This window comes from Macrobrachium rosenbergii, chromosome 24, assembly GCF_040412425.1.
Source record: "Macrobrachium rosenbergii isolate ZJJX-2024 chromosome 24, ASM4041242v1, whole genome shotgun sequence".
Lineage (NCBI taxonomy): Eukaryota > Metazoa > Arthropoda > Malacostraca > Decapoda > Palaemonidae > Macrobrachium > Macrobrachium rosenbergii.
The window spans coordinates 17,730,390-17,745,587 of NC_089764.1; the positions used below are offsets into that span (position 1 = coordinate 17,730,390).

Here is a 15,198-nt window from a genome sequence, read left to right on the forward strand (position 1 = left end):
CTAAACCTGAATTACTTTAAAATATTAATCATTAAAGAATCTATAAAGACTCAGTTCAAAATTACGCACATTAGAGCACACTTGAATACATAAACACAAAGCATAAAATCACGTCACAAACGAGACGCTCTGATTATCACTAGGCCTGATAAGGGGAGGGAAAATGTAATTCTAAACAAGTCCGTAAACAATAACAAAATAATATGATTCTTAATGATAGAACTAGATTTCAAGAAATAGGATTGCCAAATTACCAAACTATTTTCAAAGCAGAAGATAAAATCAATAGGTTTCTCCGAACACTTAAAATCGAGAAAATCATCGACGAGAAGTTATGCCAAGATCTCTTTTCTACTGGCTCCTCTTTTGGCATTCTGTATGGCCTTTCCAAAATGCACAAAACCCATGTTCACCTTCGCCCTATCGTTGCTTCCTACAATGGTCCAAACTATAAGCTAGCGGAATTCATTGTAACCCTGTTGGAACCCTTGACCACCAACAAATATACCTTTAAAAAAAAATCGGAACAATTGAAAGACCGTATCTTGTATCAAGACTCCGATTTATTTATGACCAGTCTCGACGTAGAATCACTATTTACAAATGTTCCTATTAGAGAAACTATTAATATTATTCTTGGAAAATTCTTTCCTAATCCCTAATCCCGACTCGGTTTACTTTAATTTTAATTGCCCATTTTTTAAATCGCTCTTAAAACTAGCCGCTGCACTTTGGACAAATGTTTAAACGGCCTTTGGGAAGTTCACTAGAACATTGTTATGTGCTCCCTGGAGGAGCACATCCTTGAAGAATGCCTTGGCCTATCGCCTCCATTTTTATCCTCGATACGTAGCCTAGATGATACGCTTGCTCATTTTAAACATGAAACCGATTCCGACTGGTTTTTTGTTCAATAACGCCCGTCACAACGACATCACTTTTATCTTGGAGAAGGAACAGAATTCTAAACTGGCCTTTTTAGGTATTTTAATTTTCAAATAAAATTATCATTTCAAGACTACTATTTTTAGGAAAAGAACGTTCACTGGTCTTTGGTCCAACCTTTATAGCTTCTGCTTTCCTAATTTTAAACTAAACTCTGTCCACGCTCTCATATAGGCTACCATGCTTTAAGTCTCACTTCTAGTTGGGCCGTATTTCATGAAGAAACCCTTTTCTTACAGCATTACTTCGATAATAATTGCTTCCCAAAACAAAACTTTCTATAGAATTCTTTCCAGACTACCGAACAAATCATTCAACCCTGCGGTAAACTTAGTGTCCCTAAACTGCCTATATACGCCATTTTCCCCTTTTCACATGACGATAGCTTCAGAAGGGATTTCATTAGGATCATTCAAAAGTACTCTGGGGCCACTGACTCAAACTCATCCCACAAAATCCAAAAGCAATCGGATCGCTCTTCAGGTTTAAAGATCGGCTTTGCCCTTTGATGTCGTTTGGTGTTGTTTATTGAATTGAATTGAATATATAATTTACGACAAAGACCAAGCACTGGGACCTTTGAGGTCATTCAGCGCTGAAACGGAAATTGACAGTAAAAGGTTTGAAAGGTGTAACAGAGTAAAACCTCGCAGTTGCACTACGAATCAATTGTTAGGAGAGGGTGGAAAGTAAGATGGAATAGAATATGAAAGGAGGTACAGTAAAAGGAACAAAAGGGGTTGCAGCTAGGGGCTGAAGGGACGCTGCAAAGAACCTCAAGTAATACCTACAGTGCAATGCATGAGGTGCACTGACGGCACCAACCCCCTACAGGGATTGGTGTTGTTTATGAATATATATACTTGTCCCAGATGTAATCTGGAAACATATGACGGATCTACCAGGCGGCTTCTCAGAGTCAGAGCCGACTCTCATAGGGTGTGAGCTATAAAACTGGATGTTTACTGTCCAATCCAGAACTATCCAGTATAAGAAATCATGCCACCAAGTGCAAAACTCATAAAAATTACGAAGATTTTAAAGTTATTGGCCAACCACGGAACCAACATAAAACTTCAAATGCTTGAGTCTTTAAATATCAAACTAGGGATTGCCTCATTAAACACTATTTGTAACTCTGATCTCCTTTTATATTAAATACTATTTGTATATATATATATCTCCTTTTATATATATATATATATATATATATATATATATATATATATATATATATATATATATATATATATATATATATATATATATATATATATATATATATAGCCATACTTCAAACTTACACGAGGTTAGGTTCCAGAACCCCTCGCGCAGGGTGAATTTTCGCGTAAGTTTGGCATGGTCTCTAAAAATGCTAATAAATGCTTATTTCTAAAGTTTAAACACTAAATATGACCCTAATCATGCTCCCAAATTATTAACTTTTAAATGGAATTAAAGTTACTGTAATTTCATTTAAAAGTTAACTTAATACATTGCCCTTAAAAAGAGAAATAAATGGTTTACATAAAAATTGAGAGTTGTAAGAGAATTTCTCTCTCTCTCCTTCCAACCGATCTATTTTTAGAATCATCTCAACCTCTTTTTAGCAACTTTTTTATTCTGCGTCTCTTTCTCTTTGTTCTGAAATGCTTTTTCATGAACAAGCAATGTTTTATATTTTGACTAATACAACTCTTAGTTATTATGTTATGTTTTATGTATTTGCAACACTGTTTTAAAACGATATTTAGATCAACTATCTACTGTACAGGTAAAGATGTACATTTAAACTAAAAATGTGTGAGCGCTAACTAAGAGAGAGAGAGAGAGAGAGAGAGAGAGAGAGAGATAGAGAGAGAGAGAACAGGTCAAATTAATCAATTTAAACTATCTACTGTACAGGAGAAAGATGTACAGAGAATTAATAAGCTGTAAAAATGTGTTCAGTCCTTGCTTAAGAGAGTGAAATTATTTATCTTATGACGGATGAGAGAGAGAGAGAGAGAGAGAGAGAGAGAGAGAGAGAGAGAGAGAGAGAGAGAGAGAGAGAGAGAGAAATGAGTTATATCATTTATGATACATTACCCTTAAAAACATTACCCTTAAAAAAAAGAAATAAATGGTTGACTTAAGAATATAGTGTGACTCTCTCCCCATTCCACCAATCTATTTTTAGAAGTCTTCTCAACCCCGTTTTTACAAACTTTTTTTATTCTGTCACTTTCTCTTTGTTCTGAAATGGTCTATGTCTCTATGTTATAGAACTGCGCATTTACAGTTTGTAAATGGTACAGGTGAAATTAGATCAATTCAAAATTATCTACTGTACAGTTAAAGACATACAGAGAAACAGTGCTGTAATACGTAGGTTGGCTAACTTCGAACGAGAGAGAGAGATAACAGTTGTCCTTACTTAAGAGAGTGAAATTTATTATGAATTATTACGAACACACACACACACACAGAGAGAGAGAGAGAGAGAGAGAGAGAGAGAGAGAGAGAGAGAGAGAGAGAGAGAGAGACAAGAAAAATTTGACCACTGATTAGCAACACTCTCATTCTTGTCATGTTAAATGACATGTCTGACAGCTTTTGCCTTCCACCTTCTTACAAAAGATGAGGGAAGAATTTGTTTGTTCAAGATAATACAAATTTTGTATTACAGTTTTATTATTATTATTATTATTATTATTATTAATATTTGAAAATTAGTACATATTATTACTTAAAAAGTTTATCATACAAATAAACATACATGTTTACGTGTACCATAAAAATTCATCTCACTAAAAGAGAGAGAGAGAGAGAGAGAGAGAGAGAGAGAGAGAGAGAGAGAGAGAGAGAATTATTACTTTTAATAATATTTAATGTTATTTAATTTACACATAAAAGCTTAAAAACTTATAAATTACATAAAAAAATTAAACAAACACTTTTGCTGGGTTTCTCAGTGTACGGAAATGTTCGCGTGTCTGTGAAAAACTCGTGTATGACCATCAGTTAGGTTCCAATAAAAAAATTCGTGTGTCTGTGAATTAATTGCAACTCGAATCATAAAGTTCGAGGTATTACTGTATGTATATATATATATATATATATATATATATATATATATATATATATATATATATATATATATATATATATACTGTCAGTGTGGTTCTTTCGTTTGCACTGTAAGGTTAGCGTCTTCTGCCTTTTGTATAAGTATGTTACTGTCTTAGTTTGTTTCTCCACTCTGAAATTTTTCAAAACAATTTTGTTGTTGTAATTTATTTGGAAATTTTTGTGATTTTGCATGTTATTTTTAGTGTGCTCTTGTGTAACCATATGTGTCCGTATGTGACGTGATTTTATGCTTTGTGTTTATGTATTTCAGTGTGCTCTAGTGTGTGTAGTTTGAACTGAGTCTTTATAGATTTTTTAATAATTAATATTTTAACGTAATTCAGGTTTAGCCGTTCAGTCCTTTTATTAATATATTCGATTTTCCGTAGAATCCCATGATGATGTGATTATGAATCACAAAACATAGGAAGGAATAAAGAAAGTGTGAATCTCCAGTGTATTCCTGCCCGCCCTTTACAACAATTTATGTAGGTGCCTCGGAGAGAAGAGCTAGCGGGTCGGGATACCATATGGCCTGGGGCCATTTGGGAGCCACCAGAATCATCCTGAGATTCAGGATGATCATCACTTGGCTGATCACCCTGCAAATCAGACAAAACAGAGGAAAGGCATAGACGTCGAGATTGTCCCACAGGTGTTGGAATGCGTCCTCTGCAGCGGCCCATGGGTCCGGCACGACCGAACAGAAGACCTGAAGTTTTCTGTTGTGCCAGGTGGCAAACAGATCTAAGACTGGATGCCCCACAGATCGAACAACCTCTCCACTACGTCTGGGTGAAGGGACCACTCCATCCATATCGCCTGATTCTGGCAACTGAGCTCGTCTGCCACTACATTCCTCTTGCCTGGAATGTACCTGGCTGACAGCTCTACCGAGTGGGCCAGAGCCCACTCGTGCACCTGCATTGTCAACTGATGAGGTGGAAGGGACACCAGGCCCCCCTTGCTTGTTGACGTATGCCAGTACCATGGTGTTGCCGCTCATCAGCACCATGGAGTGTCCCCTCGCTCGATCCTGTAACTCTTGGAGAGCCTGGAAGGCCGCCTTGAGTTCTAGGATATTGATGTGATGGTGCTTGTCATCTCAGTGCCACACTCCCAAAGTCAGCAACTCCTCCAGGTGTGCACCCCATCCTCGGTTGATGCGTCCAAGAACAGAAGCATGTCCGGAGGGGGAGTATGAGGCATACCCCTATTAAGAGGTTCCTGTTGTCCATCCACCAGTCTAGGTCCTCTCTCACCTCCCACGAAAGAGGGATGAGAAAGGACTGGGGGTCTTGAGACTGGGACTAGTGCTGCTTCGGTTGTCACTGCAGGAACCGAAGGTGCAAAAGCCCATGAGTGACCAGCTTCTTCAATGACAGCAGGTAACCGATAATGACTTGCCATTGCCGAGCTGGCTGCTCCTGTGTTGCCTTCCTGAACCTGCTGACACGAGAGTCTGAGGGGGAGACTTTTGCTGATACACTGTCTATCAGAATGCCCAGGTACTTTATCCTCTGCTTGGGGGTAAGATCTGGCTTCTCAAGATTTACTACGATCCCTAGATTGTGGCAAAACTCGAGGAGCCGATCCCTGTCCTGAAGCAACTGCAAGCGAGAGCTCGCCAGGACCAGCCAATTGTCAAGATACCTCAAAAGACGTATACCGTGCAAACGGGCCCACACTGACACTAGGGTGAACACTCACGTGAACACCTGGGGAGTGGTCAAGAGCCCTAAACAGAGTCCCCTGAACTGGAACACCGTCTCCGCGAGGATGAAGCAAAGGTAGTTGCAGGATGGGTGGATGGGTATTTGGAAATACGCATCCTTCATGTCCACCGTAAGCATGAAGTCATCCTCCCTGATGGAGGTGAGCAAGGAATGAGCTGTCTCCATCGTGAACCGAGTCTGGCGAACGAATTGGTTCAGGGGAGAGAGGTCTATGACTGGTCTCCAGCCCCCCGAAGCTTTCTCTACGAGAAAGACGCGACTGTAAAAGCCTGGGGACCGATCCGACAAGACTTCCACAGCACCCTTGCTCAGCATGGCTTGCACCTCTTGCTTGAGTGCGAGATCCTTCGTCAAACCAGGAACATAGGTAAGGAGACGGACCAGAGTGTTGGTGAGGGGTGGCCGAGAATCGAAGGGGAGTAGCTATCCCTCCCGAAGGACATCCATTACCCAGGTCTCGACTCTGTATCACTGCCATGTTGCCCAATGGCTAGATAGGCAACCCCCCCCCGCACCGGCAGCAGCTGGAGGGGAATGCTGCCCCCTAGAGTTCCCCCTTCTTCTTCTTTGCCTTGCCCCCTTTACCAGAATGGAAAGAGAGTTGAAAGGGGTGCTATTTCCCGCCCTTCCAGCGGAAGAAGAAGGCTGGGTATTCCCGTGGGAACCTTTCAAAGTCTGGAACTTCTTGAGGGTTGAGGAAGTGCTAGCCTGACCCGAAGGCCAGGCCACAGTGGAGTGCGAAGACCCAGAGGTCTTGGCCACTGCCTGGTGGACAAGGTGGTTGCTGTCTTTGGCCTGACACTTGTCCACCACAGCATCTACCAGTTCTCTAGGAAAGAGAGAGGCAGAACCCAGCAATGGTCCAGTCCATGGGGTCATTGCCGACTTGGGAACTACAGACCTGGCGAAATGAGAAAGGACTGTGTCCCTTCTCTTTAACACCAGGTTTGCCCACAGGTTTGCCGTCTGGTGGGCAAAGTAAGAGATGGCTCTACCTCCAGACTGGCACAGCCTCCGGAAAGTGGAGTCCTCCCTAGGCACGATAGCACCCAAGGAGGCAGCCACTTTGGATACTGTGAATGACCACAGATCCAACCAGGAGTCTGCCTGGGGAGCCACCATAGTGGTGGCTTCCAGGGTCGCTACTTCTTGCTGCGAAAGGGAGATTCTGAGTGGTTCGAATGAAGTGAATTCTCTTGCCCAGAAACAAGATTATTCACTTGATCGAGGATTCCCTTGGCAAGCGTGGACCACGGCAGCCCCACCGAAACCTTGAGCTCCTTTTTCAGACCTCAGAGGGATTCGAGGCGCGAAGGACAATCCACAGATTAGGCAATGGTCCCTTCCCCAAGGTCGTTGTGCTGATAGATCAGAGCAATGACCTCTGCAAAAGTCCTCTGTATTTTGGCGGTGTCTGCATCCTGGGGGAGAGGACCCTCGAGTCCTTCCAGGGTGCAGTCCTCCCGATCTACTCTCCCAGCAGGAGGGAGAACCTTGGCAGACCCCTTGGATCCTTCCTGCATCACACACGTGTACAGCCCAGTCGATACGAGGACTGAGCCAGAAATGTATGCCCTTGTGGTCAAACTCTGGGGAGAGGACCCTCCAGAGTTCCTCCTATCTAGCTTGCATCCCCCAAGGAAACCCCAGGAGGTTGAGGGGACAGGTGAGGAGGATTGGGCACCCCTGCCAGTCCTACTGGTTCTGCCAGCAGGAGGAGCAGGCTAAGAGCGGTCATCATCCCGCAGTGATGATGGCAACCCAGGTCCAGGAGAGCATCTTTACCTCGGTGAAGCGCTGTCCTGAGGAGAGCGTAGTGGTTCGCGCGAGCCAAGCTGAGCGCTCAACTTGACCGAGACAGGCTGATCGTGCGAATGCAATCAGGGACTAGGTGGAGTCGAATGCACAGCTGGCTAGCGAGAACATGCGCTGTCCTCTTGATGGGCGGCCCCAGTCTTCTTTGAGGCCAGAACCTCGCAAAAAGGCACTACAGGGGACCTTCTGTCTGTCTCTCCAGATGCTCTGACTTGGGAGACCAAAGCACCAACCTGGGAACAAGGCTTGACGCTAGAAGCAGTGCCAGCAAGCAGAGCTGAGACACCTGCATGTCTTGGCTTGTTCTCCCGTCCTGTGCCCTAATTGGTATGGTGAGCAGACTCTCCGATACTGGGTACTAGAGACCTGGGTACTAGGAATGGCTTGCGAACGAGTTCCCAACTCAGTGGCAGCCTTTGAAGCGGACTTCTCAGGCATGGCAATGAGTGTGCAAACCAAGGCTTGTTGCACGCCCGCGGCTCCCCAAACGCTAGACCCAGGGGTTAGCGATTTGATTCCCTGACCCGAAGGTCAGGAAGACCCGACGAGAGATCCCACTGCTTCCCCTGTGGAGGGAGGCAGTCCCTCAGAAGTCCCAGGATGGGATTTCTTAGCAGGGGAGAGACAGCTTCTTCTTCGACCAAAGGGCCTCGGAAGAAGGGGAGGAGGTAGCAGATGACGATGACAAAGACGAAGACGATGAGGACGAAGACGATGAAGACAATAACACCTTCCTAGACCTCTTCTTCGACTTCTTCGCCATCTTCTTCAGGATGGCGGTCAAATCCCCCATCCAGGAGGGAGCAGCAGATGTCACGGGAGCAAACCGGGTAGCAGGTACGTCATCTACGGGAGAGGTGACTGGGGCAGCCGGGGTAACCAGTACAGCTTAGGAGCCAGGGAAGCCAGGAGCAGCGACTGGGGTGACCGGAATAGCCTGTGAAGGTGGAGGGGAAAGGGCAGGCCAGGAGCCGCGAATGGGGCAACTGGGATACTGGGACAGGTGGAGCAGCCAGGATAGCACAGGAGCCAGCGAAGCCAGGAACAGCAGGAGTGGGAACCATCATGTGGGGCTCAGTGGAGGTCACCATCATAGAGTGTCTGGGCTGGGACAGTGGGGCCACAGTGAAGCCAAGGAGGCAGGGGCACTACATGCTGGGATGCTGGCATGGTGGTCACCTGGGTCCCCATGTGAGACCAGACCGTTACCGGCATCTTAGAGGACATCATGATCACATACTGGTGGGAGAGGTAGCTGCAGCACGGGTTACCACCGGAGCGCCAGTCAGATGGGACAGGAGGTCCTCCAGGGATGGAATGCCAGAAAGACCCAGGTGGAGCCAGCCTGAAGTGGAAAAAGTCAGGTTAGCGGAGATAGTCTCCTCTCGCTCTGGGGGGAAAGTCACACCCGCCCCCCGACCCCGGGCAAGGAGAGGCCCCTGAGAAGAGGTCGTCCTGATTGTCTGGCCCCCGGCCCCTGTTGTTCCACGCCCGACGAAGTGAGCAAAGAAGACAAAGGGGAAGTTTGCCGAGAGAGAGAAAGAATCCTGAAGGGTTAGCCACCAAGGGAGTCATCAGAGGAGTATACTGTAACCCTCAGATGACAGCTTGGAAGGCCTCCTCTGGTACTGTTTCCTCCCCTCAAACTTTGCCCACTGCTCAGCCAACCAGAAGCAACACTTGGCACAAGTAGAACCTCTAGAACACACACACCCCCCTGCAAGAGGGGCAAAGGGTGTGCAGGTCCACATCAACATTAGATATGGAGCTGCTACCCTTCTTCTTGCCAACCCCAGGACACACATGCTGGGGAAAACTTATTACCTTTGTGGGCTTGCATTCCAAACACACAAAGCAACCATACAAGGAAAAAGAGAAAGATCCCACCGGGAAAAAACAGGTCAACGATGGTCAGGGCAGAGAGGGAAGAAACACGTCTGCACCACACAACGGCTGAAAGCAAATTGGAATGTTTACATCTGCGCAGGTGGGACTCCTGCCTCTTGGACGATAGTTAACTGCCTAACCACCTTGTTTGTTTTCAGCCGTTTCCAGCAGCGCTTTAAGTAATTCATAATGTAAAGGACCGATGGTTTGTATACCAAGTCGGAACAAAGCATCTGAAAAGCTGAGAAGTCATTACCAGTAGTTAATTGCAAAGGTAAGCTCTTGTCTTAGTTATGCTTTGTTTATGTTCTACACTTTAGGGGCTGAATTGATTTATAATATTCAGATTGCTCGGTTCAGAGACTACTTCTTCTGTTCAATAAAAATCTTTGAAATTCTTCTCATATTACTGCTTCCTTTTATTTCTATTTACTCAAGAAAGCCTATTACTTACTTTAAATAACAGTTTTCCTTCCTCTGTCCTTCCCTTTACTTTCAGGCCTGGCCTAGATATTGCAAATATATACTGTATATGATACCCCTCATATCCTACTGAACACAATAAGTATAAACTGTATTTAAGTCTCATCTAAGGAGATATGTATCAGTAACATCTCTACCATTGTGAATTTCTACACACATCAGTTTCCTTTACAATTAGAGAAGATCACTACAAGCTACCAGTGCTGATGTTCAGAAACATACGTTTAAAAAAACCATCTCTTACTGTGCCCATTCTCAAAGAACTCTTGACATCATCAACACATACATATATCCTAGTTCTGTCATCAGACCTGTGTTGCTGCAAAAGTAAAAGTGCTATCTTGACAAAGTGCTATAATGCAACAAATTACTGAAACTCCGATGGGAACTTTTAAGCCTGTATGGTGTTGCAGGTGCAGAAGCAATAGCCTTAAGAGGGGAATCCAAGTATGTATGGGGAACACAACTCAAAGCAGATGGAGAACAATGAAGTGTGGTTCCAGCAGAAATAGATATCTTTGCAAAAACATAACCAACAGGAATCACTGGTGGGAGGTGGGTGTGTTATCCCTCAGGCCACTGACATAATCTTTTTAGGCTTCTTCTTAGAGCAGAAGCTCTGCCACTGGGAGGGTGACAACTCAGCACACTCCTTGCATGGAAGATCCCTGGAACAGACTTCTGAACAGAACAAAGCATGTGGGTCAATATTCACAAGCAACATAAAGCAATTACATGGATGCCCAGGACAGCTACACTGTTCTTGTTCTTGCTCAGCCATATCCACAACATACACAAAATCAAGCAAGCTTGAAAAGGCACATGGCATATGCTTCAGGGCAACTGAAATCAAGGTCTGCGACCACAGATTGGCAGTGGAGGCATACTGATACAGTATAACAGCAGCCAAAGTAAACTGAGGCCCCAAACCAGTGAGTGGGAGGGTCTCCCCTCTCAGTCACCAACACATAATCCTGTAACTACTCATTACAGAGCGCCAGCAATTGACACACCTTGCACTGAATATGCTCCTATATAATAGATAACAGTTGTATTCTAGTCACGAGAAAAGGAATTAAATATGGTACCTTAAAGTAAACTCTCAGGCACAGTCTTAGGCTACCTTACTAAAAATGCTGATTTCTGCTTATGCTAATGACCTATAAGGCTCTTGATCCTAACCATATTATTGAGGAAAGAGGTATCTGAATACATCTTGTTATGAATACAAACTTGTGTCTTGTTCAAAATAGGAAATAGGACATGTTACTGACTGTTTATTTTTTAGAACCTCGTTGTGCCTCACACAGACGGATAGGGTTAAAGAGTATTTATTTAGCAGACCACAGACTAAGGGCAAACCACAACTACCAACAGAAAATGTGTGCAGATGATGAATATACAGCCTATTTCTTAAAAGTTTAACAATTTCAAGAATACCAAGTACCCTAGGTGCATTATGCTCACCCTAGAAGGGAAATCAGTAAAGCACTCTTTAATTTTATACCTAAGATTAATATTGTTAACTTATGTATTTATTTACTAAGAAAACTTTTCTTCCTATACACTTTCTGCACACAGCATTGTGTTATGAAAATATATTTAAGAAAAACCACCACCCCTTATGGTAGTCAATGATCCAGTGGGATGAAGTGACATTGTTTATCATCACTTTTCATGTTTATTCAAGTACTGACAAGGAAAGATGAAAATGTTGAAGGATATATTTTAGAACTTATCAAAAAAAGATCTACACCAAAACAGTACTGCAGCCTAATGTATACATACCGGTCAAACAACTACTCATGGCTAATTTGGCATTTTTAGGACCTAAGGCCACATCTATGTAGAAGCCCTGGCCTTGCACATATATGCTATTTACAGCACCACACTGTATTTGAAAATAATTATTTAACTGAACATAAGATCTCAGAAATAAGGTGAGCAAAATACTGTTTTACATATGATAAAAGAATATTCCAGCCTCAAGAAAATCATTACCAAAACTGTAAACAATACCATAGCTTCAAAATGTGCTACAAATGGTAAACAGCTATCTAAAGCAAGACAAACATCCTCACTTATCCATAAGGCCATCCACCTGACTGTGAAATAATGTGCTATAAAGTGTAAAGTGTACATGACAGGCAAAATTTAATACTGTTTTGGAACCTAACATCAAACTCAAGAGGATGATGCTTACTATACAGTGATATGAACTGCCTATAAACACAAATAGTATCTAGGTCTACTCACTGTGATTGGAAGTTTGGAAAGAAGACTGAAAAACAGCTAAGAAGTCATTTGGCGTTATTTTTTTCGTTTTCTCTTGGACTTCAGTCTTAACAGTTTTCTCAACTTTATCTTCATTAACATCATTATTTGGGTTGGAATCATCATGATTATAGTCATCACCATTTGCTTCTACCGCTTCTCCTCCAGCTTTTGCTTTGGATAGTGTCTGAAGAATCTTTTGTTTTATTTCTTCTACGGCTTTTTGGTTAGCAGCAATAGTCTCATCATCGTATGCATTTTCTTGTACATTGTCACCATCGTCATCATATTCAAAATCTCCTTTTCCCCCTTCTGCTTCTCCCATCTCACCATGTTTTAAGACATGCTTCTGGAGGGCATAATTATAGGTAAATTGCATGCCACATATGTCACAGGCGTATGGTTTATCCCCTGTGTGAGTTCGCATGTGAATATTCAAGGTACTTGATTGGGTGAAACTCTTTTGACAAATGAGGCATTTATGAGGCCTCTCTCCTCTGTGGCGCATCATATGCACATTTAAAGTGTTTTTTAAAGCAAACATGCGCCCACAAAGTTCACAACCATATTTTTTAACCTTCTCTTCGGCAGGCGGGTCATTACTTGAATGTACTGAATGAACTTTTTGATGTGTCTTTAAGCTATTAGGCTGAGTGAAGGTCCTTCCGCATACATCACACTGAAAAGGACGCTCATTTGTGTGAGTTTTTTTATGGTAACGTAATGTATTAAGACGAAGAAATTTGCGGCCACATTCCTCGCATTGGTAGGGCTTTTCTTCATCATGCACAACAGCATGTGACTTCAAATTCCAGGAATTGGCAAAACTCTTACCACACTTTTCACATGTGAACAATTTTAACTGTGAATGGCTTGCCATATGTTTATTCAAAGCTCCTGCCCATCCAAATGTTTGTCCACAAATATCACACAGATAAGGCTTTTCATTTGTGTGAACAACTTTCATATGTACCTTCAGTGAACTCATCCTTGCATATGTTCTACAACAAATTAGACATTTATGCTTTTCTGAGCGGCACTGTTTAATGTGATTTCTATAGATGTTTCTGTCAGCTATCATCTTATCACAAACCTTACAAGTGAAACATTCTTTAGTCTGACAACCAGCAGCAAAATAGGGGCTTACTTCACAGTCAGTCGATGCAGATTCAACAACCTCTCTTCTGACCTCACCAAAAGGTGGGTCGCCTTTGTCAGCTTTATCACCACCACCATCTTCCTGGACAGTGTCACTATTCTCGTCATCACCGTCATTTTCCGTTTCATTTAGATACATTCTACGATGTTCATTCCTTTCTTTGTCAACATTTACTGAATTCAAGTCTTCCTCTCCCTCATTTTCTGAAGAGGTTGACTCTGTATCACTAGGTAACGCTGCAGCCCAAATGCCGCTTCTGCTGGATTTTTTGAGAGAGATTCTTCTCTTTACTCCTGGGCTGTTCTGTCTGCTATCACTTGAAACAGAAACATATCCTTGACTGAAATGTTCAATTTTAGATGGGAGTCCTCTGTTATCTCCTTGCTGCAGAGGGTAACCTTTTTCAACACATTTTGTAATAGATGTCCTAGCTCCTGCTGGCTCTGAAGGATATCTTTGTCCTTCATGAATATTTACAGGACACTCTTGGCCTGCACTAACACCATTGGTATTACCAATTTTTGGCTTCCAAGATAAATCCATATCTTAAAAAATTCTGGGATGAACACAAGTTACAATGACCCAGCTTAATATATCAAAAACAAATTTTTTGATAAAATTTTTAATTAATACTAAATAACAAAAATATCTAATACTGTAGGTTTATAAACTGACAAAAAAAGATACCATGGGAATTACAATGAAATCAAACAAACTTGGTCTTTGCCCTATCTTCACACTACAGTACTTAAAAATCTATAAACACCCTAAACATGAAAGTGCCATAGCCTTGTCATCTCCATAAATTCTACAAATATTACAAATTTAAATAATACTGAGGCATTCAAAGTATACACGAAAACTTTAGACTATTAAATGACGAGCTTCCGAGTAAACACCTGCCATACACCTGACTAGAGACCTTTTGAGTCAACCTGATGATTAACTACTTCACACCCGATGGAAATGTGCTACAGTACATCCACTTGACCCCCTTCAATGTGGGCACTTTAGGTGTTCACTAAACATTTTGGATGTTCTGCCTTTTGTACTGGTGCTGGTGAGCTGATGTCCATTGAGCAACATGAATTAAAATCTGAGGAAAAACAAAAGATTTTCATAATCTGAATTCATACTAAAACAAAACAATTATATGAGATACAGAGAATCATTAATTTAACAAATAATTCAAACTGTTAATAAGTCACAAATAGTTACTGACTTTTCCTTGATCAATGATAAAACCCATCATTGATCAATGATCAAACCCAGTCTCATAAACTTGACTAATTCTGAGTAGCAAAGGGCTGTCTCCTATTATCTTGGTATACAACTAAAATAGCATAAGGAACCCAACATCATAGTAACATCTTACATTATTGTTCTAATACCAAGGAAAATGTCCATGAATGTCAAAAAACCAAGTGCTGGAGTGCTATTCTGCTTAGTCAGCTCAAATTTCAATGTCCAATATACTTACAATTGTAGGCATTAAGTAAAACATTACTTATGATGCACACATCATAAGTAGATCTGCCATTATACCAGTTATGACCAAAATTAATAAAAAAGGGATTTTGACAAAGGAAAAATCTATTTCTGGGCTTGACCTGTGTCACCCAGTGAAATGGTTCCAATAGCACTATTTCTAGGCATAAAAATTGCTAAATATACCAGAGAAAAAGCTATCTACAATGCCGGGGTTACCAATATCTAAAACTGCTTCATGCCTCATTAATACAATAATCTTTATTTTACTTATTTTTTAACACCTATTACCCATGGAAG

The 15,198-nt window shown here is 42.0% G+C and overlaps 1 protein-coding gene across 4 annotated transcripts in view; it reads right to left on the reverse strand.

The window, feature by feature from the left end:
- Positions 1 to 11,644: 11,644 nt before the first annotated feature.
- Positions 11,645 to 15,198, reverse strand: part of LOC136851897 (uncharacterized) — a 28,463-nt gene continuing 24,909 nt past the window's right edge. For all 4 annotated transcript variants that reach the window (XM_067126236.1, XM_067126240.1, XM_067126237.1 and 1 more), the window contains exon 3: positions 11,645 to 14,506. In XM_067126236.1, coding sequence (XP_066982337.1) covers positions 12,226 to 13,953 — 1,728 coding nt within the window. In that variant the 5' untranslated portion in view covers positions 13,954 to 14,506 and the 3' untranslated portion in view covers positions 11,645 to 12,225. The remainder of the gene's footprint in view (positions 14,507 to 15,198) is intronic.